At 40.2% G+C, this 27242-nt stretch overlaps 1 protein-coding gene across 1 annotated transcript in view; it reads left to right on the top strand.

The window, feature by feature from the left end:
- The window catches only part of LOC122780300 (insulin receptor-like), a 71417-nt gene extending 44527 nt beyond the window's left edge, over positions 1-26890 (top strand). Inside the window, exons 3-23 of the mRNA XM_044043152.1 lie at positions 7488-7696; positions 7787-7920; positions 13637-13776; positions 13961-14105; positions 14204-14418; positions 14730-14856; positions 15105-15355; positions 16313-16480; positions 16599-16797; positions 18191-18329; positions 18557-18710; positions 19160-19308; positions 21899-22055; positions 22244-22340; positions 22473-22540; positions 22648-22877; positions 23675-23785; positions 23912-24074; positions 24244-24373; positions 24487-24621; positions 25111-26890. Of these exons, the coding sequence (XP_043899087.1) occupies positions 7488-7696; positions 7787-7920; positions 13637-13776; positions 13961-14105; positions 14204-14418; positions 14730-14856; positions 15105-15355; positions 16313-16480; positions 16599-16797; positions 18191-18329; positions 18557-18710; positions 19160-19308; positions 21899-22055; positions 22244-22340; positions 22473-22540; positions 22648-22877; positions 23675-23785; positions 23912-24074; positions 24244-24373; positions 24487-24621; positions 25111-25465 (3476 nt within the window). The 3' untranslated portion in view covers positions 25466-26890. The remainder of the gene's footprint in view (positions 1-7487; positions 7697-7786; positions 7921-13636; positions 13777-13960; positions 14106-14203; positions 14419-14729; positions 14857-15104; positions 15356-16312; positions 16481-16598; positions 16798-18190; positions 18330-18556; positions 18711-19159; positions 19309-21898; positions 22056-22243; positions 22341-22472; positions 22541-22647; positions 22878-23674; positions 23786-23911; positions 24075-24243; positions 24374-24486; positions 24622-25110) is intronic.
- Positions 26891-27242: the final 352 nt, after the last annotated feature.

Below are 27242 nucleotides of genomic sequence, written 5' to 3'. Positions count from 1 at the left end.
TGGTTCAAATCATGCAGTGATAGTAAGGTTTGCCCTCCTGTGGTGTATAACGAGGGTTTCTGCTCAGCAACTGCTGTTGAATTGTCCTTAAACAGAGAGAGCTCTTATTGCTGCGATCAAGCTTTTCACTGGCCCAGAGCTGCAGCAGAATATTATTTACTTTCAAGTGTATTCACAGACAGTGTACGCTTATTTAACCCAGGACATACAGCACTTAGACATTTGCATATAACAGCCTGGTGTCATAATTATCCCCAAATGTATGCTGTCAGCTTAAAGAACTGAATATTTCTAAGTTGATTGTTGGTAGAAAGACGAGGATTAGTGCTCAGCATGCGAATGCAAATGCTGTAGTCCCACCAATTTTCGTTCTTCGGTAGCCTTTTGTTTTTCTCACCTTCTTCTCATTCTTATTTCCACATACTTACAATACGATGCGAATCATGCGATGCAGCTTTATTATCAGTTTTCGCTGAAGTTCAGGACGCTCCGTTACAAAATACTACAACATAGAAACTTTGTTCAAACTTCAAAACATTCAGCTCAATTAGGAAAATATTGCTTGTGTTTTGTAATTGATAATTATTTCCAAAAATGTTTTCCTATACAAATTATTTCATACTTTCTGAAATATTCAAATTTAGACAAATACAATTTCTCATTCAAATTCAGATTTTTCACAGTTCACCATATTCAGGAATTTTACATTGGTGTATATTTCATGGAAGGTGCAGAGCTAGAGTGATGACATCAGAGTAGAGAGGTTGTTCAACTCTTGAAAAAATGTATATACATGTATACAGTGTGACTACCAAAGCTCAGTGACCATCCAGCTTCTCCATAGAGCTCAATATAAACTGACCTCTCCTTCTCTTGGGCAGAAACATGAAGGTTCCCAATTTTACAACGGCCATTTCTCAGTCATTTTTGACTCTGTCTTCACAAAGTTAATATCAGGGTCTTCGATCCAAAGCCTTGATGAAGGTATTTCAGCAATACGAACCATGTTCTTCACTTTGCCATGAGTAGTTCGAAAGATACATCAGTGATGCTCTCTGTATTTTAATAGACCTGCTCTGTATCTCACAAGGTGCCATCGCTATAGCAACCAATCACTGCAGGTGCCACAAGGCTGACATTTTTGCGATTATGCGACATCCCTAATAGATGTATTCAGATTTTGGATAGATTTTGGACCCACTTTCAGTCCCTCTTTTTGCACTGATTTCCAACCAGAAACTCATCATTTCAACTTCTCATTCACACCAATTCAGTGCTGCATGCCACATTGGCTTCAGCCTGGGCAGAAGGCAGCAGTCCTACTGAAATTTCTTCCGAAAATGACTTCTCTAATTAATGTTACATTTACATTGTGTTAGATTTGGAAGAGAGGACAAGGAGTGACTGCGCCAACACATAAAATTGGGCAAAACATTGACATCAAGTGTGAATTATTTGGTGGGGATCAAGTCTTTCTTTATCATTATAGTTTGACAGTGCAGTTAAGGGCATCATTTATCTAATTTACCAGTGTAGCAAGCAACGATCCACCATGACCTGAGCCTGGCCAAAGCAAAACGTTTATCTGTCTGACATCTATGTTGGTCTGTGTCTGTCGCTTTCCACCTACAATACACAATGTGGTCGATGGGGCCGTTGTGACCCGGTGGCATGAAGCAGAACAGTGAGTGCCTTGGCGCATGTTAAACCTCCCAATCTCATTACTGAATGGTGTGTGTGTGCGTGCGTGCGTGCATGTGCGAGCGCACTCTTCAAAGATGGATCCTTGCATAGAGCTGGTCTGTGTTAGACCTTGTGGACATGCAATAATGCCTTGTCCAAACATTTACCATTAAGGATTCAGGATACAGTGCGTGAGTCATTCACATTGGAAAGTGACACTACAGTCATTGCGTTTTCATGCACAGTTAAGTCAAGCTATGTTTAGAACTCTCATTTTTTGCAGATCGACTTATCTGTCAATAAAACAAGTCGTTTGATGAGGAACACAGCTGTACAGCAATGAGCAACTTTTATTAAAGCTCAGCGTCCCCCATCGTACCCACTCCCAAGGGCCGATGGACTCGCCTCCAATTTAGTACAATTTCACAATTACAATTTCATTTTAAAACTCTGGGTTAAGTTCACAATAATGTGAATAATGTGCCATGGTCATCATTGTCTTTGTGATAGCACGCAGGTTTATATAAATAGTGCTGATAGAAATGGAAGAAATGTTGTGATTCCTCTGGTCTTTTCCTTCTTCTGTATTCACACCACCGATTTATATCGATGGCCTCCCACAGCTTTGTAACAGCAGAGAATTGTTTTGATATTTTCAAGCACACGAGTAAACTCAAAGACGCCTGTCTTCGTAAAGTTGCTTCTATAATGGCTTCTCTTTATCTGTGTGTCAATGATCCCGAAAGGGAGTGACTGCTGTAGAAAAGGAAAGGCATGACTTTTGTCATAACCTGGCTCAGAGGCTATGGCAAAAACTGGGAACGGACATGAGGTGCGACGCAAACACAAATAATTAATGTAACAAAATTAATACAATTGCAAACTACATCAACAAACTGAATGGAAAGGGATTAATCTGTGGTATCAGTGGCGTATGTGTGCATGTGTCTGGAAATACAGTGTTGTGTAAGTGTAGTGGAGAACAAAAACAAATCAAAAAAATGAATGGTGCTGGCTCTGGAGAGGGCAATGGCAGGAATGAGAGCGATTGAGGCATTTTTGGTTGGGCTTAAATGGTCAGCAGCAGCACTGGCTCAGGTCCTCCACGTCAGGCTGCCTTCACAATCAGCCAATCAACTCCGCATACCACAAAGACAGATAAAAAACGAAGAGGTCATCCCCCACAACAAACAAACGTACAAACACTGGTAAGAGCAGGGCTTAGACTTAAGCATCTATTGGATCGTCACACTGTCTACTGTACTTTTCATCCTGTATTCAGGTCTAAACCAATGAACTTATTCAGAATTAGTAGAAATGTGATGTAACCTCAGAGGCATGTGTAGTGCAGTAAAAGTGTAGTGTGACTGATCATACTTTCCAACTGCTGCAGGCATCTGCCATCTACTGAATAAAATGTTATATATGTTGTATGTTATTTAAAAGAAAAAAATATATATATATAGGAAATTTTAAAATATTCTGTTTACAATTCTATTCAACATCTTAATCCATTAAATTGAACAACTACAGAAAGCATTCAGAAGGTACAAACCTCGGCCAAAGCTGCTCAGTTTGCCACCATATTATCAGTATCTAGATCACCAATACAATTCATCAGTAATTTCTTTTTGGGCCATAAACTACTAAAATTTCATTTAAATATGTCTTATGACTTTTTGAGTTTTGCTGCTCCCACAAAAAAACATAACATGCAAATTTGTGGGGGTAAATGGGCATAAATTGCTGACAATAAAAACTGATGTTATTTATAATAAAAAGTGATATTGTTATTTGACTTACTGGATTTTAAATACAAAATAATGTTGTGATATAATATATAATGGATATAAAGGTCATGTTGGGAAACCATTTAGGCATCACACATGATCTGCAATTCTCATTGCTACTACTTGCTTGGAGTTGTTAGGACAGGTGTTATTTGCAGCATACATTAGTTTAGTTTAATTAGTTTGAACTCCTGTACAGGATATCGAGTCAAATTAATTACTACCTGTATCACAATATAATCTCACAATGTTACCGTTGTTTGCTCTCCTGTTGTTCTCCCAGCTTTCTCCCTTACTTTCTCTTCAGCTCACTGTATACTTATCTCCTCCCTCTCCTCTGTTACTCATTTGAACACATTGAACACAAGTAGACCTTTGCCTTAAGGCGTGTTCCCACCGAGTGAAACAGTTCCGTACGGTATAGTACAGTACGGTATGTCATTTTTTGTGTGTCAATTGGGAATAGTACCAACATTTCCTACCACAACTGTGCCATTCTTTGGTACCCTACCCTTGCAGCACCACAGTAAAATGGTACAGTACGGTCAGGGTAGCTCCACCCACAACAGTCAGCTGATATAAGAAAGAGCTGCTGGATGAGCTCCATTGTTGCCCATTGTGTTGTTGTCTGTTGTGTCGCGTTCAATGTCGTTGTTCGTTGTCGTCTCACCGGTATGACATCGCGATACGTGGCCATCGGGCCGTCTACCAAGTAATCTGTTCTCAGATTAAAGCCATTCCAAACCATACCGTACTGTACCAAACCGAACACAGCATTAGTGTTTGTCCATATTTGTATCTTTTTCCTGTGTTTTCTTGCATGCATGTGTATTGATGCCTCTGTTGACAGTATCTCTGTCTGTTTTTTCCCTTCCCCCCATTTCTTCCCTGTACTCTCTCACAGTGAATGTCTTACATCACATTACTAGAAGCATTTATAGCAAAGCTTTTGAAGCTTAGGACTCCCACCATGGCCAAATATAGTAAACGTGAATCCAGCAGTGTGTGTCTTTGTGTGTGTGTGGCTAAATGCTTGTGTGCGAGCATGTGTTCTCCTGAGTAAATGCTCCGGGGCAAAAACGTGTTTGTTATTGTTCCGAGCACTTCGACTGACAACACTGCCAATTAAAGGGGAGGTTTTATGTGTTAAGAACAGGAAGTGTTAACATGTGTGGCTGCACGCTATTGGTTGCACAGCTTCTCCCATGTTCCTTCCCTGGGAACTGAGCAGCCAGGGCTCTTTACTACCATGGCCAAATGAAAGGTAAACACAACACACCTTTGATCAGGCTTTGCATTCAAGACCCTGACTGGAACCACGTGCATGCGTGGGTGACTGTGTGTGCGTGGCTTAATGAGAGGTAAGCTCTCCAGGATGCTACCGCCTCCTCCTCTTGTTGTTGAAGTATGAGTGAAATCATCCCCTCATCCTCGCCTACTTCTCTCCATCCCCCACCCAGCGAGCATGAAAACAAAACAAGGCGTTGTATGAATGAAAGTGGGAGGGGTCTAGCGGCCTAGAAAGGCAGGCAGATAGAGAGATAGATAGTGGTGCAGGCTTGGGTGAGGCTGTGGCAGAGAGGAGGGACAGAGAAGAGGACAGCGGAGTAAGAGGAGGAGGGGATGAATGAATGAGTGAGCTGACAGGAGCATGTTTGGCACAACAGCTAGTTTGAGTAGCCCAGAGCTAGCGTGAGCAGAATGGGGAATATTGCTGCTGCAGTAGAACTCCCTGCTGTATACTTGCTTAGACTACTGCAGCAGAGGAAAGGTGTAAACATAGTGGAAGAGTGTATTGAATAAAAAAAGAAAAGTAACAATAAAATAGTAGAACGCCATCAATTATTGAATGTTTCAATTATTATAAAAATAGGATGCAAACATATTTTCCATGACATGTATTGAATGGAGTCAATGTTCGGCTTGTTTACTTGATCCATCTATCTCTGGTTTGGCTGTGGTCCAGCCTTAAGTGCATTGTAATTCACCCAATGGAGCAGCAGCAGTAGATTCATTTTCCCTGGCACACTGGCTCCTTAGCTGTGTCTGCCCTCTGTCTGCCCCAGCAAGGCCAGGGTTAATCCTGGGCGTCTCTCCTCCCATCATGGAAGAGGCCTTTGAATGGCTGCCTCCCCCAGCCAGCAAACACATTGGCTGAAGCTGAGGGTGGATCTGGGGTTGAAGAGGCACTCCGGCATGGATTCTTAGCTGGAACTGGATTGGGCAATTTTCTTAGCTTTCCCTGCTCTGCCCTGTAATGCCGTGGCCACAGCATGTACACACACTGCAGACAGAGGAGAGGGGAAGGGCTAGAAAAGAGCTGTGGGTCAGAGACAACTGGAATGGTGGGTGTAGTAGCACATGGTAAAGAAAATGCAATGGTGCGACCCCTGCATGAACCATCCCAGAGGGTCAGAGATTATGTTTTTTCTGCATTAGTCATTCTCCCTCTCCACGGTTTTAACCTCCTGTCCATTTTGTCATTGTTCTTTCCTTTAACCTCATTATCCCACCTCTCCTCTTCCCCTGCAACCTCATTTGTCCTATCTGCTTTAACTCCAGCAGCACAATGGGCAGCCTTCCCATGCAGGAGGGGGGGCTGCTAGCCGTATCCTTGGAAGTGAGAGCTCATGTGTTGTGCTCAGAGTCAAGGCATCCTACTGTGCCCCGTTGCACCTTTCAACTATGTAGGAGTGACGAACACTGCTCAAAATATTGTTTCTTCAAATGTTGTAGCTACTCTGCAACACTGATTATTTTGCATCTTGCTGAGTTTACCTTCATTTTCTAGTAAGGGTAACCCTAACCCCTTTCATCTATAAAGGATCCAGAGCGAGCAGGGTCATGAGATCGTAAATGATGCTTTTTGCCAAAGCTGATAGTATAGTGAGAAACATGGCGAGAGACGGCTATTAAAATGCAGTGTCATGACCAGGATACTGAGTCAGTGGGCGCATGTAGCTGTTTTCTGCAGTGGAAGTAAATGAGTGTATTTGAAGGTTGAGAAACTGGTAACTGTTACAATGTTTGTGAAGATGTTTGTCGAGAGTCAATAAAAATATATATAATAAATATTATTGTACATGACGGCATTTCACTTAAACTGTCTTGTTGATGTTTTATATGACCTAGAGTGGATACTCACCACTTGCAGACAGAAAATGGACTCACAACCCTGATCTGTTGTGAGTCCATTTTGTGTCTGCAACCAGTCAGTATTTGCAGTTGGTAACATGCTTGGTATGAGGTGAGATCTAATTAGTCTACTGGCTCACAGACAAGGCAGTAACCGCTAATTTATAAGATCATTGCAGAGCACAGGTCACATCACAACTAACACTCAGATAATATTTCCTAATAGGTCAATGAAACCTGACATAAATGTTCAGCCCATTAGCAGTTAAAATTATTTCCACAGAGCTGAAGACTGGCATTATTGGCCAACTGGAGTAAATTGTGGTTTGAACCACTTTGTAATGAATACAAAGTGGTTTCCCAACTAAATTTTTGTATGTAAACTATTCCTGGAGCTTGTTGTTTTTGATGGCCAATTAGTGTTCATGAAGTCCTCTGTTTTTATAGTTCAGAAAACTTCTGGTTATTCTATTAGACACAAATATGTGAGGTAAAGAGTCATCATTTCAGCACCCAACAAAGACATCACGGATCTTATATTTCTCTGTGCTTTGTTATTAATGACGATATCATTTTTGTCAAGGTCAGACGTTTTTCAGTCTGAGGACTGTTTTCTTCTAGATGGCAGTAACACCGTTCTCAATTTCTTTGCTTTGCTAAGAAAACATTTTTATTATAGTGTATTGAACCATGTTCATGTGTGTGTACAAGTACACTAAATGTATGTTATTTTAATGTTTTGTGAGATGGAGTGTTAATCTTGTTTATATATTGATTACTTGGCTTATGCAAAGTATTTGTAGGGCTTTTTGTCATCTTATTTATTCCAAGACCTGATATTAACCACCTCTTTCCTCTTTTTTTTTTTTTCTTCCTCAGTGTGCTTGGACAACTGTAAGCATGGTGCATGTAGCCTCCAAGGCCAGTGCTGCCATGACCAATGCCTGGGCGGCTGTTCTGAGTCAGGGAATGCAAGTAGCTGTGTGGCCTGCAGGAACCTCCAGCATGGGAACACCTGTGTGGAGAAATGTCCCCCTGGATACTATGTCTTCAGGGGCTGGCGCTGCATCAGCTTCTCCTTCTGTCAGGTTGGTCAAAATATTTAGCAGAAATCATAAACTTAAGCAACTAATGCTGTGTATACATTAATGTTATTTTGTTCTTGTTTTTAAATTTAGGAACTTCACAACCAGTGTAAACAAACTAAGAAGTTGAACCAAGATCGGGAGTCGGTCTGTGATGAATATGTCATCCATAATGGGGCCTGTATTCCAGAGTGTCCTTCTGGATACACCATTAGAAACTCCACTACGTATGTCTCTCTCTCTCCCACACACACACACACACACACACACACACACACACACTCACTTAATGCCACCATCAACATTGCCATTTTATTATGGCGGCCCATCGCCATAAGGACATGAGATGTGACTGTAACCCACAACAAAACATCCTACTATGATTTGAGCAGAACAAGTGTTCCATGACCACACTCCACATTTGCACACAACTGCTGTTGGTGTTTGGAAGTTGATCAGACAGAAAGGCAGGAGTAGGAGTTCCCCTATGGAAAGTGTCCCCTCCTTTGTGAACAAACACCTGGGTTTGTTGAGAGCAGATGCTTAATAGACGTAGTAATGAGCAAAGAAAAGGGCAAAACATCACCTGCTCTCTGTTTGCCTTCGTCATTCGTAAGCAGTGACATTAAGCAGGTAAAAACATCATGATGAATTTGTGACCTTGGAGAGGTTTGTTATGATTATTGTGTGTTGATGTTTTGAATTCCTTCGTCTTTTGTTGGTGTGAAAACTTGAGCCCTAAACCCAGTGTTGTTAGATTTGTCGATTTATACATTTGGCATAAATTCACATTTTACCCTATCTTAATCTCAGTTAAGTATGTAGAAATGACTACAGAATTTAACAAATAAATATTGAATCATCTTCTCATTTCAGTTGCAAATAGTTAAAATAGGAGAATGACTCACAAATTAAGCAGCTTGAATAAACAGAAGTTTATAAATCCATTTGTATGCTGGATTTTTGCCGGTGTAAATACTTTTTTTTTTTTTTTGTCAGCACGGGGCACCATTTCTAAACATACCCGAGTGTTGATTATTTTGCAAACAGCTTACATGGGTGCAGTGGAGTGAAATAATTGAGTCTTTATACACCCATATAGCTAATTATTTTCTTATTGAAAGGATTATTCAGGAATAACCTTAGCTCAACTTTACAGTCTGTCTGGGACATGTTTATGTAGTCTAGTGGAGTGGTTCACATGAGATTATTTTAGGGGAAATAATAGTGAATTGGAAATGGGATTTGATAATAATAGGTGAATGGATTTATGAACTCGAGGGACAATATTTTTTACGTTTTAGTGGCTAGAAGAGTATTTCCCACAAATGAATGGCAAACATTTGTCCTTAAGCGGCCTTTACCACACGTTACATCTTAACTGTGAAACCTCAAAACAACTCTCCAGACCTCACCTGCCCTTGTTTACCGTGCTGCTTTGTCTGCATGAGCAACAAGCAAGGGCACAACCTTATGTAACATTCTCACCCGTAGTAATCGGCAGCAGCGGAACATCCCCAACTTCCTCATTAAGTAGCATCAGTGGCTGTTGCCAAATAAGGAGGACATGTATTTGTTTTGATGCCAAGTACGTGTTTTGAAACCACTATTTGCATGCTTTCAAAACATGTTCATCAGTTTCACCATTACAAAACATTTTCCAGTGGAAATGTGATGGATGAAGTATGCCTGTGACACACATCATTGGCTGCTTTAAACCTGACTAAAAGTCTTTGACAGGAGCTGCCAGGCTAGTTATCCTTATAATAAAAGAAAAAGGTGTTGTGTTATAGAGCTACGACAGAATTCTTTACTAGTATGTTTGTTGTTGAATAATGCTAAAGATTATTAGGGAAGGAAGAAAGGTGAGGCAGAGAGGGGAGTTTTTCTCCAGAGTGTGTTCTAAATAGAGCAGGTTGTGTTGCTGGAGATGTCTGCGATGCATCAATCCACAGGTGTCTGAATGATTGATGGTGTTGTTATGTTTCGGGTATACCTGTATGTGTGCCTGTGTGTGTTTGTGTGTTTATGTATTTTGTTTGTGTTCTGTGAGTTTCACCATATTAGCTTAATTCCAGCCAAAGGTTTTTTGGGGGGAAGATATACAGAGGTGTATGGCAAATCGTCAGACCTAAAATAACCTCCAAATGAAATTCTGTGTATCATAGGTTACCTTTGGACTACCAGACCAAAAAAACAGTCAAGTCAAATCTGTATTTCATTTTGTTATGGCGGGAAGGCAGATTTTTAGGTCAGAGGTTAAGGTTAGGGTAAGTCTCCAGGAAATGAATGTACAAGTCTAAATCTAAACTTGTGTGTTCTTTAGAAAGAGAGAGAGATATTGATAGTTTCCCATGCATGATGCCAGCCTTGCAGGGATTATCAGGTGCTCAGACAGAAAAGAACATTGCTTTAAGTCTCAGTCGTGCACCCTCAGGTATACAGCAGCATGGCATTCTTTATGTGCTCTGTGGGCATGTGTCTGTGTGCACCTCAGAAACATGTGATAAACCAGACTTTTCTTTTCCTTTGGGAATCTGTTGTCATTGCTTCAGGCCTTGTGTGTCTATGTATGTATGTATGTATGTATGGTGTATGTGTGTGTGTGTTACTACTTTGCATTGGTTATACAAAGAACACAAGTGTCATCGCAGTGGCTGAGCCAGGCAGACAGGAGCTATACCCAGACACACAAAACAACCAGATACTCAGGCAGACGACACACATCATATGAATGTGCGCACACACACATACATACACAATCTCTTGTGAGAACCAAAAGGGAGATGGGATGAAAGAAATGGAGTAAGATTTAACAGTGTGTGGTAGTAAAATGTAACATCTTTCTGTAGTTTTTTGCAACTTTGTGGATGTCATTTTAGTCATATTTTGGAATTCAATGTTACTGATAACATTAAAATAAATATATTTGTAATAGTGGAAATGTCAGGCAAACAATTTGAGAGTTTTTTGATAATAACATTCACATGATGAATCGTGTGTGTATATATATATATATATATATAGATATATAGATATATTTACACAGTTTCATCTTTTGCCACTTCAGACAGGTAGCTGCTATTTCGACATTTAATATTTGTGCAAGTGTGTGTGTGTGTGTGTGTGTGTGTGCGCGTGCATGTGCGAGCACTATCCATCAGCTGCAGCCTCTGGAGTCCCGAGTCATAGAGTTCAGCCGGACAGATAAACACTGTCGCTTTAAGAGCTGCCGTTGGACCCAGCCTGTCTGCCTGTGTGTCTGTGTTTTTCAGTACAACGGCCCAAAACATTCTCTCTTTCTACACTGCAACTAGAGCGTTACTTTTGAGAAGCTGAATATACAATTTTCCATGTGGAAGGAGAGGGAGACACACTTACAAAAAAATCCTGTCCTAGACTTTTTCTTCTCAGACTTTTTCTTTTTTTTTTTTGAAGAGATCATTACTGTCTATTTCCACTCATAATGATTTTTTGGCCACTGATTGATGTAAATTATTGAGAGCATAAGATGGAAACGAGAAACCATTTGTATCATGAGTCGAAAGAGCAAGACATGGACCAGAACAACACTCCTGAAAAATCTGTGTTACATGTCACTGTTGTGAATGTAGCATAGCACGGCCTGGCTGTTGGGGAGAAAAACAGGGCCATGATTTGGATAAGAGTGGGTGTGCATGTTTGAGCTTCCTGGAGAGGGGGATTATAATAAGAGTTGCACAAACAGAATTAAAATATTTCTGACCCTTCTTATATAGTTTGTGCTTGATCTTTACATGGAACTCATAGAACAACAGCATTCTTTGTTAGCTGTTTTCTGGCTACAGGTGCTGCTGTCTGAGGGCAACTGTTAAGGCTGCTCTTTAATGTCATTGTCACCCAACCAAGTTTTAAATGTAGTGCTTATGTCTATCAGATGGTAATATTTGGTGCAGTTCTCAAAATAAGTAGGGGGACGATTTCTTCTCATTTATTTAACCAGGAACGCCTTGAGACAGAAATGTCTTTTACAAGGGAGACCTGGCCAAGACAACCTGCCATTTACAGTTCTGTTAAATTAATACATATACATGCAAAATATAAAAGAACAACAGTCAAATGTTGAACCAATTTAGTTAAAAACAAGTTTTTAGATATTTTATGTGTGGGTCACCTGATAGAGAATGTTGGCGCCCAGCTTGTGATCCTTATTTGTACATCTTCTCCTCTCTCCCCCTTTCATGCTATAATCGGTCTTGCTGAAAAAAGTTTTATTAATTAAAAATTAAAATAAAAAATGCAAAATGCACACACATATACTATATATATATATATATATATATGTGTGTGTGTATATATATATATGTGTGTGTGTATATATATATATATGTGTATATGTATATATATATATGTATATATATATGTGTATATGTATATATATATATGTGTGTATATGTATGTATGTACATATACAATGATATGCTGCTAAAAAGCAGAGTTTTTGAATACAGTGGAGTTGTTGCTGAGAGTTGTAGTGTTGGCGGAAGTATGTGGTTTCGGAGCACCTTCTAGTTGTTTATGTGTTAGACAGCTCTTTGTGGTTGAGGATGTCAAGGCTGGAAGTGGAATTAAAGAGAGGGATAATGTTCTTTCAAGAGGGCTTCAAAAAAAGTGTTTTTTTGTGAATGGAGCATCGGGTCTCCTTTCTCTGTGTGGCATGTGGCAAATAAGGTCAGCTGTTCGCTAGAACAAAAAAGGCAAGGCCTGCCTTTTGAGAATAAATTTCCTGAAAGGTTCTATGTGCATGTGTGAGTGAGAAAGAGAGTGTGATTACGTGCAAAAGCACATGTTTGCTGGGAGAGGATGCAACTCATGGAACTGAGTGAGAGAAACAGAGGAAGCCTGTCGGGAACTGCAACCGATGTTTCTAGCTCACGTTGGTTTTGTCGTCTGTGATTGTGTATTTGCGTGTGCGTGTGCGTGTGTGTGAATGCGTGTTGCATGTGCTACATGAGGATGAAAAAGCTGTGAGTGCTCGGCACTAATAATAATGATTAAATCTCAAATGTGGACGAGAGATCGCGTAATCTTATTCTGACCCTAAAAGCCTATAGGTTTATGAAGAGTCATGCCACATTGATTGAGATAAGTATATAGAGTCACCTCTGATTGCATCTCACGTCATTTATTGATTTACTGTGTTCCTTTTGATTGTCCGTCCTTTTAGACATTTTAGACATCATTTTTGAAAACCTAACACTCAGAAATGCTGATTTCTGTTCAGTTTTTCACTGACAGTTATGGTGTTATTTGCACAGTTTTCGATAATCTTGCAATCCTTTTATTTATTAAGTTTCTTTTTATAAAGTATATGGGGACTTTATTAATTTACTAAATTGGCTTTATAGATAGAAGAGAACAACACCATAGATTCCAGTGAGTAGAAGTCATGTATATCAGTTAAATTCTTGTGGACAGATCAGCCTTGTTTGAATATGTCATTCCTGGTTCCACACCCACACCACACCAGTACGTCATTGTGCATTCCTGCCTCATGCCATTTAGTCCTTCTTCATTCCTTTTCTGATATCCACTCACAGAAGCATTCGTGGTATTTTGTGTTTTCTTCTGTCACAAATGAGGTTGTTTTCTTGTACTGTAGGCGTTACTCTGAAAAATGCCCATAAAGCGTCTCAACTGCTGCCACTTAACCTGTTGTGTCAGCAATGAATGGGAAATAGCTATTAACTTACATAAACATTGTCACCTAAGTTGTTACACAGCTGTGATTGTATCAAACACCATGGTCCCATTTTCATTCATTCAACTGTGTAAATATTTAAATGTCATATATCTGCTTTTCTGTATTGATTCAACATCACCAAGTTTTGCTGTAGATGCTGATTTATTTTTTTTAATAATGCTTAAAATGTTCTTTTCACATTGTCTCTTCTCGGTGTGTAGGTTGACCTGTTCACCTTGTTTAGGCCTGTGTCCTAAAACGTGTGCAGGAAATAAGACGATTGATTCGGTAACTTCAGCACAGGCTCTGAGAGGCTGCACTGTTCTCCACGGAAGCATGATCATCAAGATCCGAGGCGGGAGTAAGTCTTGCTGCACCTCACTGTGTGACAGGCCTCCTTGTAGAGGCTCTAGTGTTCTCAATGTCTCACTTTGCTGTACTGCTAGTGTCTTTATCCGGACTTCAACAGTAATTTAGTTTGTCTGCTTTGCTATCACTTGTCTACCACAGCTGTCAATTTGACCGACTCTCTTATCCCCTCACAGATAACATAGCTGCTGAGTTGGAGGCTAGTTTGGGCCAGATTGAGGAGATCACAGGATACCTGACTGTACGCCGAGCATACGCCCTCGTCTCCCTTTCCTTTCTACGCAAACTACGTGTCATCAGAGGGCAGCATCTTGAGGCAGAGTAAGTCCTCTCCTCTCCTCTCCTCTCCTCTCCTCCTCTCGTTCCATCTGAATCCTATATTGTATTAAATTTCTTTCTGTCCTTCCTGTCTCTTTTAGTATTTATGCCTTGTATGCGCTGGACAACCAAAACCTACGAGAATTGTGGGACTGGTCCAAGCACAACCTGACCATATTGCGTGGTCGCACATTCTTCCACTACAACTCCAAACTTTGCATGTCTGAAATCAGAAAGATGGAGGAGGTTACGGGAACCAAGGAACGCAACCAAAAGAATGATATTGCTGTACGCAACAACGGGGACCAAGCCTCCTGTAAGATAACTAAAAATATAAAACTTGTGTTTATTGGCCAGATCATGGCATAATGTGCCACAGTGTATGTTGCATTATTAAATACACTTGTTTTAAAATGTTAAGTTCTAACAAATGTTTTACTAATATCAATATTAGCTTAGTATTGATAGACAAAAGCTGTTCTGCTCATTTGTTTGGTTTAATCCATATTGGTGTGATTTCATGTACCTTATGAAGAAGCAGCAGTGTTCAATGCTTTTGAGTTTCTGCAGTCTGATTGGCTCTTTTACTGAAATCAGATTCTGAGAATTGTCTGTTTTGTCCATTAGGTGAGACCAAGCTACTGAACTTCACCACGATCAAGACCTTATCAAATATGATAATGTTGAAGTGGGAGGCCTTTTGGCCCACAGATTTTAGAGACCTGCTTGGATTTATGGTTCTTTACAAGGAGGCGTAAGTATCAAATAAAATGAAGGGATTTTGTTTTAATGTCATGTTATCAAACATAGCAAAACTGAATTATAATGTTCAGTCCTGTTGAGCAACTATTATGCTCGATTGAGAAAAGTCTTAAAGCTGATTGAAGACAAGACACAAACAGATACAGTACAGAAAATACAGTACATTCATATCTAGAATAGTATCTTATGCCTGTAGGTGGTTGATATCGTCTGACCCAATATTTTTTATATTTGCTCCAGACCCTATAGGAATGTAACCGAGTTCGACGGCCAGGATGCATGTGGCTCTAACAGCTGGGCAATTGCTGATATTGAACCTCCACTTCGTCCAACGGACAACAGAAAGTCAGAGGATCCGGGGCACCTAATCCGACCTTTGAAGCCCTGGACCCAATATGCTATCATGGTTAAAACTCAACTGTCGGCATCTGATGAGCATCAGGTTCATGGAGCCAAGAGTGAGATCATATATGTTCGCACCAACGCCTCCAGTGAGTTATAGCACAGTAAAAACACACACTTTTTAGATTTTAAAGACTTTCAATTCTTTGTTTTTGACATTGTATTCACTTGAGACTGTTGAGTTGACTGTAGAGAATGAAAGTCTTTACAAATGTTTCTCATGGAAATAATATACTGTCTCGCGTTTATTTCTGACTTGCATGGCTTAAGGGCATCCTGTGGAATTTATTCTGTAAACAAAGTTCTGTTTACATTCAGTGTTAGTCACCAAGAACACATTGTGATCTGTCTTTGAGGCATAGCAAACATCCTGAATGCATTTGCTTCTTCCTTCTCCATAAATCATTTGCTACCTGTTATTAACATTTTCATCCTGCATTGTTTAGATCAACATTTGCTTAGTATCCATTGTTTTCCTCCACACCATCACTATATTCTTGGCTTGTAGCAGCCACTTGGTGCCAGTCATAGGAAAAGATCGAATCTTTGGTTGGAATGTAAACACTGTCCTGTCACCTCTTTTCTTATGCACATTAATGTGCCAATGAAACAACTTATTCAATCATTGCTCCATAGAGTAGTGCCACCTGCAGTCTGGAATGTTAACCCTAACCCAGCAGGTAACCTTCAAGCAATAATAAGCAATGTCGAACTGAACAAATGATTAATTTATTCAGTTTTGTCTTTGAATTTTTGCAGGGGTTCTACCAAAATGTGTAAATGTGCGTAATTGTGGGGTTGTATTAGAATGCAGGATTTTAAATGTTTTCAAAAATATCATAGTGAATATCATTTTATCTTTTTTGAAAACATGACAAAAACATTATCAGAAACTAACTTGTTATAAAGTTTTCCATCAGAAATGTACACACAAATGCAGCACTTAGCCAGATTATGCCTTAACTGTTGTGGCCTCGGTGCTGATCCTTTCACTGGATTTTGTTTGATACTAATACTGTCTTACTGTGTTCCCCTCTCCTTCCCAGAGCCCTCAGTGCCTCTAGACCCAATCTCCTCCTCCAACTCCTCCTCCCAGATTATCCTGAAGTGGAAGCCCCCAACAAGTCCCAATGGCAACATCACCCACTATCGGGTCATCTGCCGCAAGCAGCCCGAAGACAGCGACCTGTACAAGTTCGACTACTGCCTCCAAGGTCAGTATTCACAGGCTGCCACACTTGAGTCTGCCCTATGGGTGTTTTAGTGAACAAATGAGCTGCTGCATGTTTTACGTTTCTCCTGATTTCTCTCACACCTGTTTCTCCTACCCAGGAGTGAAGCTACCATCTCGCACCCCAACCCACCTAGACAGTGAGGAAGAACAGAAGTGGAACCACACAGACGAGCTCACATCAGGAGGCCGGTGCTGCGCCTGCCCTAAAACAGACAACCAGCTGAAGAAGGAGCAGGAGGAGATAGAGTACCGCAAGACCTTTGAGAACTTTCTTCACAATGAAGTCTTTGAGAGCAGGTATACATACATCTGTAATCTTTACACCATCTCCAAGGGGAAAGACTATGTCTGATGTTTTAGAATTACAGCAGGAGTGTTTGCCACAGAATTTGCTCAATCTATGGCACTAGTGCATGTACATGTTCAAATTTATTTACATATTTTAGGGACAGTGTCACAAAGAGGATCCTATTTTGTTGTTCGTTTGTGGCCGTACTGTAAATACACTGGAAGTCCCCTGTCCAGGCTGCATCACTCTTCTTCTGTCGCAGCCAACATGATGCATGTCTCAAAGTGACTCAGTGCCAACTGTCTCTCATCTATCTGTGTGTGTGTGTGTGTGAGCGGTCTAGACGTTTCTCATGTTGTAGGGACATAAATCTGGTTGTGCTGTCACATTACGGAGACTTTGTAATAATGTAAATCTTTACATTAGTAGACATGTTTCAAGGTTAGGGTGCGATTGGGGTTCAACATGTAGTAGTTATTTTTGTTTTCTGAGTAAACTACAGGGAAACTAACATGAGTTAATATGGGTGGGAGGTGCTATTTTTCTGGAGCCCGGTACCCCTACCCTCTCCCCTGACACCCACATACACACACACTCCCACACCCCCACAGTCTCTCTCTCTCTCTCTCTCTCTCTCTCTCTCTCTCTACCCTAGGGGAGTGATTACTGTGCCCATTATCATTCATGCCAGTCAGGGGTGTAGTCATGCATACGGCCATTTGGACACACACAAACACCCAAACACACACACTTTAGTTGCATTTTGAACCCAGGCCACTGAAATCATCCAAGGTCAGCTCCATGCTAGGAGTACAAACTCCTCTTGCTCTCTCTTCCTCTATATGCAAAATGAATCAGGAGGTTTTGTATTTACCACTATTTCCTCTCTTCATTAACTCAGTCTTACACTTCCCTGTTGAGTGAAGGAGACACAGCACCACATGTGAGTGGTTTATTTCTCAAGGACACTTAATTGTTTTTAGAAAAAAAACGAAATAACAATTCTAATTGATGTTTCATAAAATCACACTGCAGAAGTTCTTTATGTTAACTTTATGATGACTTTGTTGACACTGATGGCCACTCAGAGTAAAACAAACTTTGCTCATTGGCACCACTGAGTGGTGATGGTGGGTAGCTCTTCCAGCTTGCCATTAGCTGTTACTGTATGTGTGTATAAATGCCATGCAGTCAAATTAAGCCACACACTGTAAAGGTCAGTGTATGCAGGTCCTCACTGGCCATCTGCTGAGTCTAATTCACATGAATGCTGATGGCTCGTCTGATATCCATGAACAGTCGTATAAAAACCTGTAAACAAAATGTTGAAGAATTGATTTCTGTAGTTTTCATTTTGATAAAGCTTCGCAGACTGACTGACCTTTTGCTCTGTTTCCTCAGGCCATCTCGTCGGCGACGCTCAGTGGGAATTGCCAACGCTACTCAAACCCCACACTTCCTTACCACAACCCCCAGTTCACTATTTGGCTCCAAGTCTCCTGGCACTGAAGATGACGAGGAGGATGAGGAGGGGTCCAAGGTTTTAAAAACTATATTTTAAGAGTTATTTTCTCTAGTTTCAAGGGTTCATAGAACCTCACATGAAACTAAAATGTTAAACAGTTCCCTTTTACAAGTAATTTTAACTAAACGGAAGTGAAATAAACTTTTTCATAAAATGTCACTTCCAGGGGAAAAAAAGCAAGGCAGAGTATATGAATCATTGATCTTGTTGGAGTAATCTGATTTCTCATTATTTCTGCTTAGGTGGAGCTGAAGGTTTTCACGAAAGAGTCAACAGTTATTTCCAACCTGCATCACTTTACCAGCTATAAGATAGAGATCATGGCCTGCAACGATCCAGTGGACCTCAAACGCTGCAGCATGGCTAGTTATGTCAGTGCCCGAACCATGCCAGAGGGTAAGAACACATGCAAACCTCACTCTCAAATATGCACAATGTTCATTTCATCGGGTTGTCCACAGTAGTTGCTAGCTACAGTGAAACTGCAGACAATTAATGCCAGTCAAATACAACAGTCGTCGTTGCATGTCTGAATTAGCTCATTTGAGAACACATCAGGAGAAACACCGGAGGAACCACAGGGAGTGAATTGGCAAGTGTTGCGCTTCCTGCATGCTAACCAGACACCAGGCAAGATTCTTCTGCTACTTGAACACATCTTATCCAGGCTGTGTCTTGCAGCATTTCTCACATGTGAACGGCAACACATGGAGAATGTCTGGACATAACCTGCAGTTCATGTCTCAAAAGCTGCTAAGCAATAAGTAATCACAATAATCAGTGTTTTCATATATACATGTGTCACATGTTTGTTTGTTTTGTTTTTTTATGTCCGTTACCTATAGAGAAAGCAGATGACATCCCAGGCTCTGTGACCCATGAAATAGTGTCAGCTGAACCTCCTTATGTGTTGATCAAATGGAATGCACCTCGAACCCCTAACGGCCTCATCATCCTGTATGAGGTCTTCTACAGGAAGGTTGGAGACACAGAGGTCAGTATCGACCATTGCCCAACTTTTCTAGTGTGAGGAAAGTGAAAAAATCAGAGATGAGAGAGGGAAAGAGGAAGCAAAAATGACCTCACTCCATAGTGAAAATCAACAAATTGAAGCTTTAAGGTTAAAATGGTATGCTAATAGACATGGATGTTGGTATGAAATGCTAAGAGAATGGTTCACCCAGGTGAACACATGATGATTCTGCCTGTTCTTTATATAGAAAAGGGAACATGATAACAACACTGTGTGTGTGTTCATTTTTACTGCTGCATATATTTGCATATTGTTTGTGTAGTGTATGCAAAAATGTTTGTCTATGACAGACTGTGACTGCATACATATGTGCTTGTGTGTGTGTGTCTGTGCACCCATGTTGTTATTGACTTTGCTGTAAATGTGTGAATTCATGTCTCATTGCTATTCATTGCTGTACTGCCTGACCCCAGAAGCCAGTAGCAGGTCTGTTACCATAGTGATAGAGGCAACAAGGAAGACTAGAATGCAGTGGCAGGGATGGACTGATCTCAGTCGACAGCTCTAGCACTGCACTGAAAACAGACCACAAACTAACAAACCCTTTGAGTGGAAGCTGAGAACATGTCAGGTTCTGATTAAATGAAACTGTTCAGTGTGGTGGTGTATTGTTAGAATACACACATACTGGTGATCATGGCACAACAAGGTTTCTGACTGATTGTCTTCATAGGAGTCATATAACCAAATGTAATTAGTTGATTTTTCATTATTATTATTATTATTGTTGTTATATATATTGACACATTTTTAAGTGTCAAGCAAAAGGATCAAATAGAATCAACCCCCAACCCAGTTTACACACTTTTTAGGACACTGCATTGATTCATTTGCACAGACTAAACAAAGCGTTATCCCTAACCTCAATCCACAATTCAAATCGTAGCCTCAATCTTAACCAGTCTCTCAGAAATTAAGTTCTGTCTCATTTGGACCAGGTTTGGGTCCCTATGAAGACCACTGGTCCTGTCAGGGCCAGTGCTTATGTTCTAAGGTCCTAAAGAGGTTACATATATAATTCAAACAATTTAACTTTAAATTGAGCAGTGAATACTCAAAAATCTGGGGACAATTAATTTAGATTCAATATAACACTTTCTAGAAATACACGCAAAAGTCGCAAAAGGTATATTAAAAACATTATGTATATGGAATATGTATTTTTAATTCGAATAGGCTTAATATTGAGTAGATTTGTAGATTTAAGTGTTTATGTTAAATAATTTGGAATAAATTAAGTTGTTGTTATAAGGCAAATATAAAAAAAATAAATACATTTAAAGACAAATTTTAGCATCCTGAGATTAGAGCACTGCAATACCCTCCAGCATACACTGGGGGCAACAGACTCAAGGATGTGGGGCTGTTTTTCTCTGTTTATTCATTGGTGTACTGATGTTATTTTAGACTCCACTAACATAACTCTCACTCTAGACATTGTCTAGGTTAAGTGTCGTGGAGTGAAGTCTGGACATTGAATCTCACATTACTGTTAATTTCTAGCCAGGGGTTACATAGAAGCGTAATGTGAGTTGTCAATTAAATTACTTAAAATCAGTTAGATGGTTATAATAACTTGAAATATTTGCTTTTGCCATTATCTGTTTATATGCACAATTTACTCTGTAAAGCAAATGCAGACATTCTCCCCTTCACTCGTTATATATGTTAGAAAATGGTGGCTGAGAACATGTTAAAAGAAATCACCACTATGGTGTTAACACTGAAAACAGTTCTGTTTCCCTCCAGTTCTGATCAGGATTTTTGTAGACATGCCTAAAAATATGGCTTTACCTGTTAACTTTACCTGTTCCTACACAACTACTTTGAGTTGTCCTCTTGCATTCTCCCTTGTTGAAAAAAAAACGCACAGAAAAGCAAAACTCTGCCACTTAAGGAAATAAATTACAGAAGACGAACAGAAACAAAACAGACTCTTGCTAATAGAGAAAGAGGGAGAGGGCAGAACTAGCTAAACCATCTCTATTTGTGTACACTATGTCATTAAACTGCGACCAAAATGGTGAACATGTCGCTTCTCTACGTGATTATTAAACAAGTGGTTTGATACCAGAGTTTTTAGGGTAATATTCTGTACCAACAATGACTAACTACCTGCTTTGTTTCGTCACCGAAGCCTGTGTTTGATACTGGAACGGTTACATTTATACTCAGTACACACTGATGTTTACCTGCATTGTTCCACACACTAAAGTGCTAAATAAGTGTTGAGCTCCTCTAGTGTATGAACCCCCAGTGTTTCAGAGCAGAGAATATTGCTGAATTATACCTTATTTGAAACCTAATTTAAAACAGAAACAGAAAAAGTTTAGTTATTCCAAGCTGGCAATAATACTTCTTCCTATGGGGTGACAAAGTCAGAAATCTTTTTTTTCATATACACACTTTAAAGGATCACAGTATTGGAGTGGAGTTTTTACTCTATCAACAAATAGTGGGAAGCAGATTAGAATAATGTTACTTTCCTTCTATTTGCTCTTGTTTTGTTGTGATTTATTCAGATTTAATCTCATTCTGAAAATCTTTCCAGATTCATACAGCTTGTGTGTCACGGCCAGCCTACCTCATGTCTGGTGGCACGAAGCTTGCACTTCTGCAGCCTGGAAACTACAGTGTGAGAGTCCGTGCCACCTCCTTGGCAGGAAATGGCTCTTTTACGGACACTACGTACTTCTTCATGCCCAACCGTAAGTCAATCAGTCTTTATTTCATTACATATTTGCTGAGAAAAACACTGGAAATCAGACATTGGTCAATGTTTGATTTCAGCTCTGTTCTGATCAATTCACACATTATTATACTTTCTGGCAGTTTGTTCCTTCACACACTGCAATCCCCTTTGATGTCTGACCTTTGACATATGTGTTTACTGCAGCGGATCCTGGTTTAGTTTGGATCGTGATTGGCCCAGTCTTCTGCTTCATCCTGCTGCTGTTTGTGGGAGGTGGAGTCTTTTGGATCTTCAAGATGAAGTAAGATCTTTCACACACATTTGATCAAATACCCTCCGGCACTCACTGTGCAGATTGTATTCTATGACATCAAAGGAGAAATTGGGATTATTGTGTATAGTGTTTTAGACGTATTGTGTGGTTGGGTTGCAGGCAAACAGAAGGCCCAACAGGACCTCTTATCGCGTCCTCAAACCCTGAGTATATCAGTGCTAATGATGGTAAGAAGAGCATCTGTTGACAATTACTAAGACTGAGATGTACAGCCAATGCATCCTTTGTGAATGGTTCACTCATCACCGTGGTCATTTGTGTACGTTTTGTGTAGTGTACGTTCCTGATGAGTGGGAGGTGCCCCGGGAGAAGATCACGATTCTCAGAGAGCTGGGTCAGGGTTCCTTTGGCATGGTGTACGAAGGAATTGCCAAGGACATTATCAAAGGAGACCCGGATACACAAGTAGCTGTCAAGACGGTCAATGAATCGGCCAGCCTGCGGGAGAGGATTGAGTTCCTCAACGAAGCCTCTGTCATGAAGGCCTTCAGTTGTCACCACGTGGTACGACACAGTTTTGCAAAAGCTCTTTTCAAACCAAATGTATGAGAAACCGACTAACGTGGCCATTGACGCAGCTCTCTATACGTCTATGTGCAGCATGAACATGTATGTTTCACAGTGTCATGATTCACTGGATGTGTTGATGATACCATACTGACACACACTCCCAAAACAAATACTAGTAGTCTTTTATTGGGCAGCTTACTTAACACTAATGAACACTTAACATGTCATATGTTGTGTTGCTAGATAATTGTCTTATTTATTTATTAATGCATTGCCTGATACCTATTGATCTGGATGAATCTTTTTTTTTAACATACGATGTGTAATATTTAGGTGGTTTTACTGGCAGAAATTCAATAAAATAGCCTTTAATATAAAACACTTTATGGAGGTCCACATGAACCAGATGCATTAATAATGAAGAAGATGAAAAAGTGGGATTAAAAAAAGTTGATTTCCTTTCTGGTATGCAAATAGTTTTAAATTGAGGGTTGAACGGTGCTGTTTCTCTGTTGCACCTCACAGTCTCATCATTAGATGTCACTGATTCTTACATACTGGACCCTTTTAAAGGTCTAATATTAATACTGAGATATTTGAAATATAACAGTGATCATTAGGTTAAACTTTAAATGTGATGGTGCCATATTTAATTTAAAAAAACAATTTGGTGTGTGAATTATAATTTTTCTTTTATATCTCGTGCCTTTGATGTAAGTGACCAAAACTACAACATCTAAATGTTAGTTGAGTATGACCAAGTGTGTTTTGCTTTCCTTTTTTCTATGTAGGTTCGTCTTTTGGGTGTCGTGTCCAAAGGTCAACCCACTCTAGTCGTGATGGAGCTGATGACTCACGGTGACCTGAAGAGCTACCTGCGGGGTCTTAGGCCAGACTCAGACGTAAGTCTCACAGAAATCCCCATGTGGGTGTAATCCTCACAGCTAAAGGCAGCATAGTTGTGCGCACTTATGAACACTCATCACTGTCAGACTGCATAAATGCATTTCTGTGTGTTTGTTTTGTAGAACAACCCTACAGGCCGTCCACCGCCCACACTGAAGGAGATGATCCAGATGGCTGCAGAAATTGCAGATGGCATGGCTTACCTCAATGCCAAGAAGTTTGTCCACAGAGACCTGGCTGCCAGGAACTGCATGGTGGCAGAGGACTACACTGTTAAGATTGGAGGTACTGTGGCTCGTCTTTGTTTGTCCTGGTTCGTCCTGTGTTATGGTAGATATAAAGCAGTTGTCAGTTTAATGTAATTGTCAAAGGGAAAATACTCTTTTGTGTGCTTACAGCTAAGGTGTTTTGGGCTCTCACTCTCTTTCTTTTTCTCTCCCTCTCTACATCATAGATTTTGGTATGACACGAGATATATATGAGACAGACTACTATCGTAAAGGAGGAAAGGGTCTGCTTCCTGTCAGGTGGATGGCTCCAGAATCACTGAAGGATGGAGTCTTCACTGCCCACTCTGACTGCTGGTAAGGCTAAAGAAGTTGTTGTCTGGACCTCTCAATACTGATGATATTCCTGGTGAATTTGATCACATTTGCCTGTGTGTGTGTGTGTGTGTGTGTGTGTGCGTGCGTCGCAGGTCGTTTGGCGTTGTGCTCTGGGAGATCAGCACGCTGGCAGAGCAGCCTTACCAAGGTTTATCTAACGAGCAGGTTCTAAAGTTTGTCATGGATGGAGGTTACCTGGACCGGCCAGACAACTGCCCAGAGAGAATGTGAGTATCTACTGACCTTCACCTTGAATATCTGCACAGTTGTGACTAAAGAGCAACTTTGTGGTAACTTAAACAAGAATATTATGATTACACTTAATATTTTAGGAGGGACTTTGATAATTAAAAACCAACTCAAGGTTCTTTTTCTGTAACTGTTTGCACCAGGTTTCCAAAGCCAAATAATAACCTTACTATGATTGCATGATGTGCAAAGTTGCTTGAATGGCTGTGATCGCTGGGCGGAGCAGGTCGTCTTCCTCACGGAATGTCGGGGGTTTGATCCCCGGCTTTACTAGTCTATTATGCTGGTGTGTCCTTGTGCGGGCAGCAAATGAATATGTGATGCATATAGATCCATGATATAAAAGTGTGTGGATGGGCAGTGTGAAGAGCTTCATCTAAGTGTCATGAGTTTCTTGAAGTTTCATTCATGTTTAAGTGTTATATATGATATGTATATATACAGATATATATGATCCTCTTTCCTAGGCACAACCTGATGCAGATGTGCTGGCAGTACAACCCCAAGATGCGGCCACTGTTTCACGAGATCATTGAGATGCTGCGTGAGGACCTGCACCCATCTTTCCACGAGGTTTCCTTCTTCTACAGTGAAGAAAACAAAGTCCATGAGACAGAGGAGTTTGACCTGGACCTGGACAATATGGAGAGCATCCCTCTGGACCCATCTTCGTACTCGCAGAGAGAGGAGAGCTTAGGCAGGGACAGCGGGCCGTCTGTGGCCCTTAGGGGGAACTATGAGGAGCATGTCCCCTATACACACATGAACGGTGGAAAGAAAAATGGACGAATCTTATCGTTGCCCAGATCCAGCCCCTCCTAACGTTTCCTGTTTCCTAAAAGAACTTGTTGAACCTCTCCCAACCCTTCTTTCTGTTCAAATCCATTTTTCTGCATCCATCATGTTCTTCTCATCATTTTCTTATGATTCTTATTCTTGGAGTAGCCCTTCAAAAAAAAAACAAACAGAAATCTCAGGACTTTTTATTTTTTTCCTCAAGGCTGCCAATCACAGGCAAGCAAGGGATGCAAACAGTGCACCACTAACAGTGCACACCTCTTCTTTTTTTTTAACTTCCTCTCTAACACACCGGGCTGTCTATTGCCAGATTATCTATTATTTTTTCACTATTTTCACATTTCCAGGACTCATCATGTTGGAAACGAAGAGGAAAATAAAACAAACTGTGAACTCGACAAACCTTAGACAACCAAGATGGCTGCTTATGCTCATCCTCCTCAAGACTCGTCTCGTCTTTTCTCCCCCCCACCAAATCGGCATTTCCACTTTTCCGTGCTTTGTTATTTTGATCCTAGTGAAATCTTTTTACTCAGATAGTGGCCTTTTTATACGTGGCCTATAAACGAAGAGAAGTGTCTATCAGCGCTCATGCTAATTTCCTCTTGAAACAATGAATCTGTTTGGAACAGTGGGATGACTTGCAAAGACTTGATCCTAGAACAAAACATCTATTCCTAGAATGTCTTCTTTTTGTTTGTTTCTCTTTTTTTGGTTCTGCAGAATTCCAAACTACACACAGATTCATCGGGTGTTTGGTGAATAGTTTTAATTTATTTACTTTTATTGTTTCTCTCTCTCTCTCTCTCTCTCTCTTTTACCTCTGTGTCCTCACTATATGGCTGAAGGATATTTAAACAGTTAAGAATTGGACAAAAGAGTTCCTCAGACTGACCAATAGCTGCTGCTTTGATATATTTTAGTGGGTATATGAATATATATATAATATATATGTAGTATATATGGAATATTGGTATTTCTGTGCCAATATTTTATATATAATATATGACATATTGATGTTGTGTAAATAGTTCATATTTGTAAGATTATTACTTTGCTATTATTTTGTTTTGCCAGTTTTGTTTTCTTTCTTACTTTATAGCCCCAGAAATTACACTAATGTACCAATAGTGCTCTCCGTGTCTTTGGCCTCCAGACTCCAACCCTCAAGTACTTTTTTCCATCTCGATGGAAAAAAGGAAAAGCCGCAAAATATCGTTGACTTACTGCTTCTTTTATTTTTATAAACCTCAGTCCCTCTGAGAGCTGTCAATATTTGGAGGCAACTTTTATTACAACTACGGAAAAAAAGTAGATTAACCAAAAAACTCCTTATGTAAAAGGGGAATGAGGTCTTTCTAGGCTGAAGTGCACCTGATGTGTGTTTGTGTCCATTTGCTCTGGTCAGGTCACGCTGGAGTGTGTTTCTTATCACAGTTTTCTTTTCTTTTATATATATATATATATATATATATATATATATATATATATGTATATATATATAGCATTCATGTGGTCGTGCTAGTTGTCAGTGTAACTTGTCAGTGAGGTCAGAGATTGAGTCGAGAGCTTGTCCCCGGCTTTTGATTGTACTTCCTTGTGTTAGCGTGACAGTAGCGGCTTTTCACTTTCCTGTGTTGTTCAGAGAATGGTGGGAATTACCACCAGGTTTTTGCTAAATGCAGGAGAAATTGATAATAAGGTCTTTCATTTAATTGTTTGTCAGGTCTATGACCAGCTCCAGGTCCACCAAATTCAAATCCGAGCGCAGCGCTATGTCCTGGCTCAGGTCAGGACCTCT

The sequence above is a fragment of the Solea senegalensis genome, linkage group LG14 (genome assembly GCF_019176455.1).
Source record: "Solea senegalensis isolate Sse05_10M linkage group LG14, IFAPA_SoseM_1, whole genome shotgun sequence".
Lineage (NCBI taxonomy): Eukaryota > Metazoa > Chordata > Actinopteri > Pleuronectiformes > Soleidae > Solea > Solea senegalensis.
The sequence above is the reverse complement of the archived record's forward strand: the minus strand, read 5'-3'. Positions and strand labels throughout refer to the sequence as shown.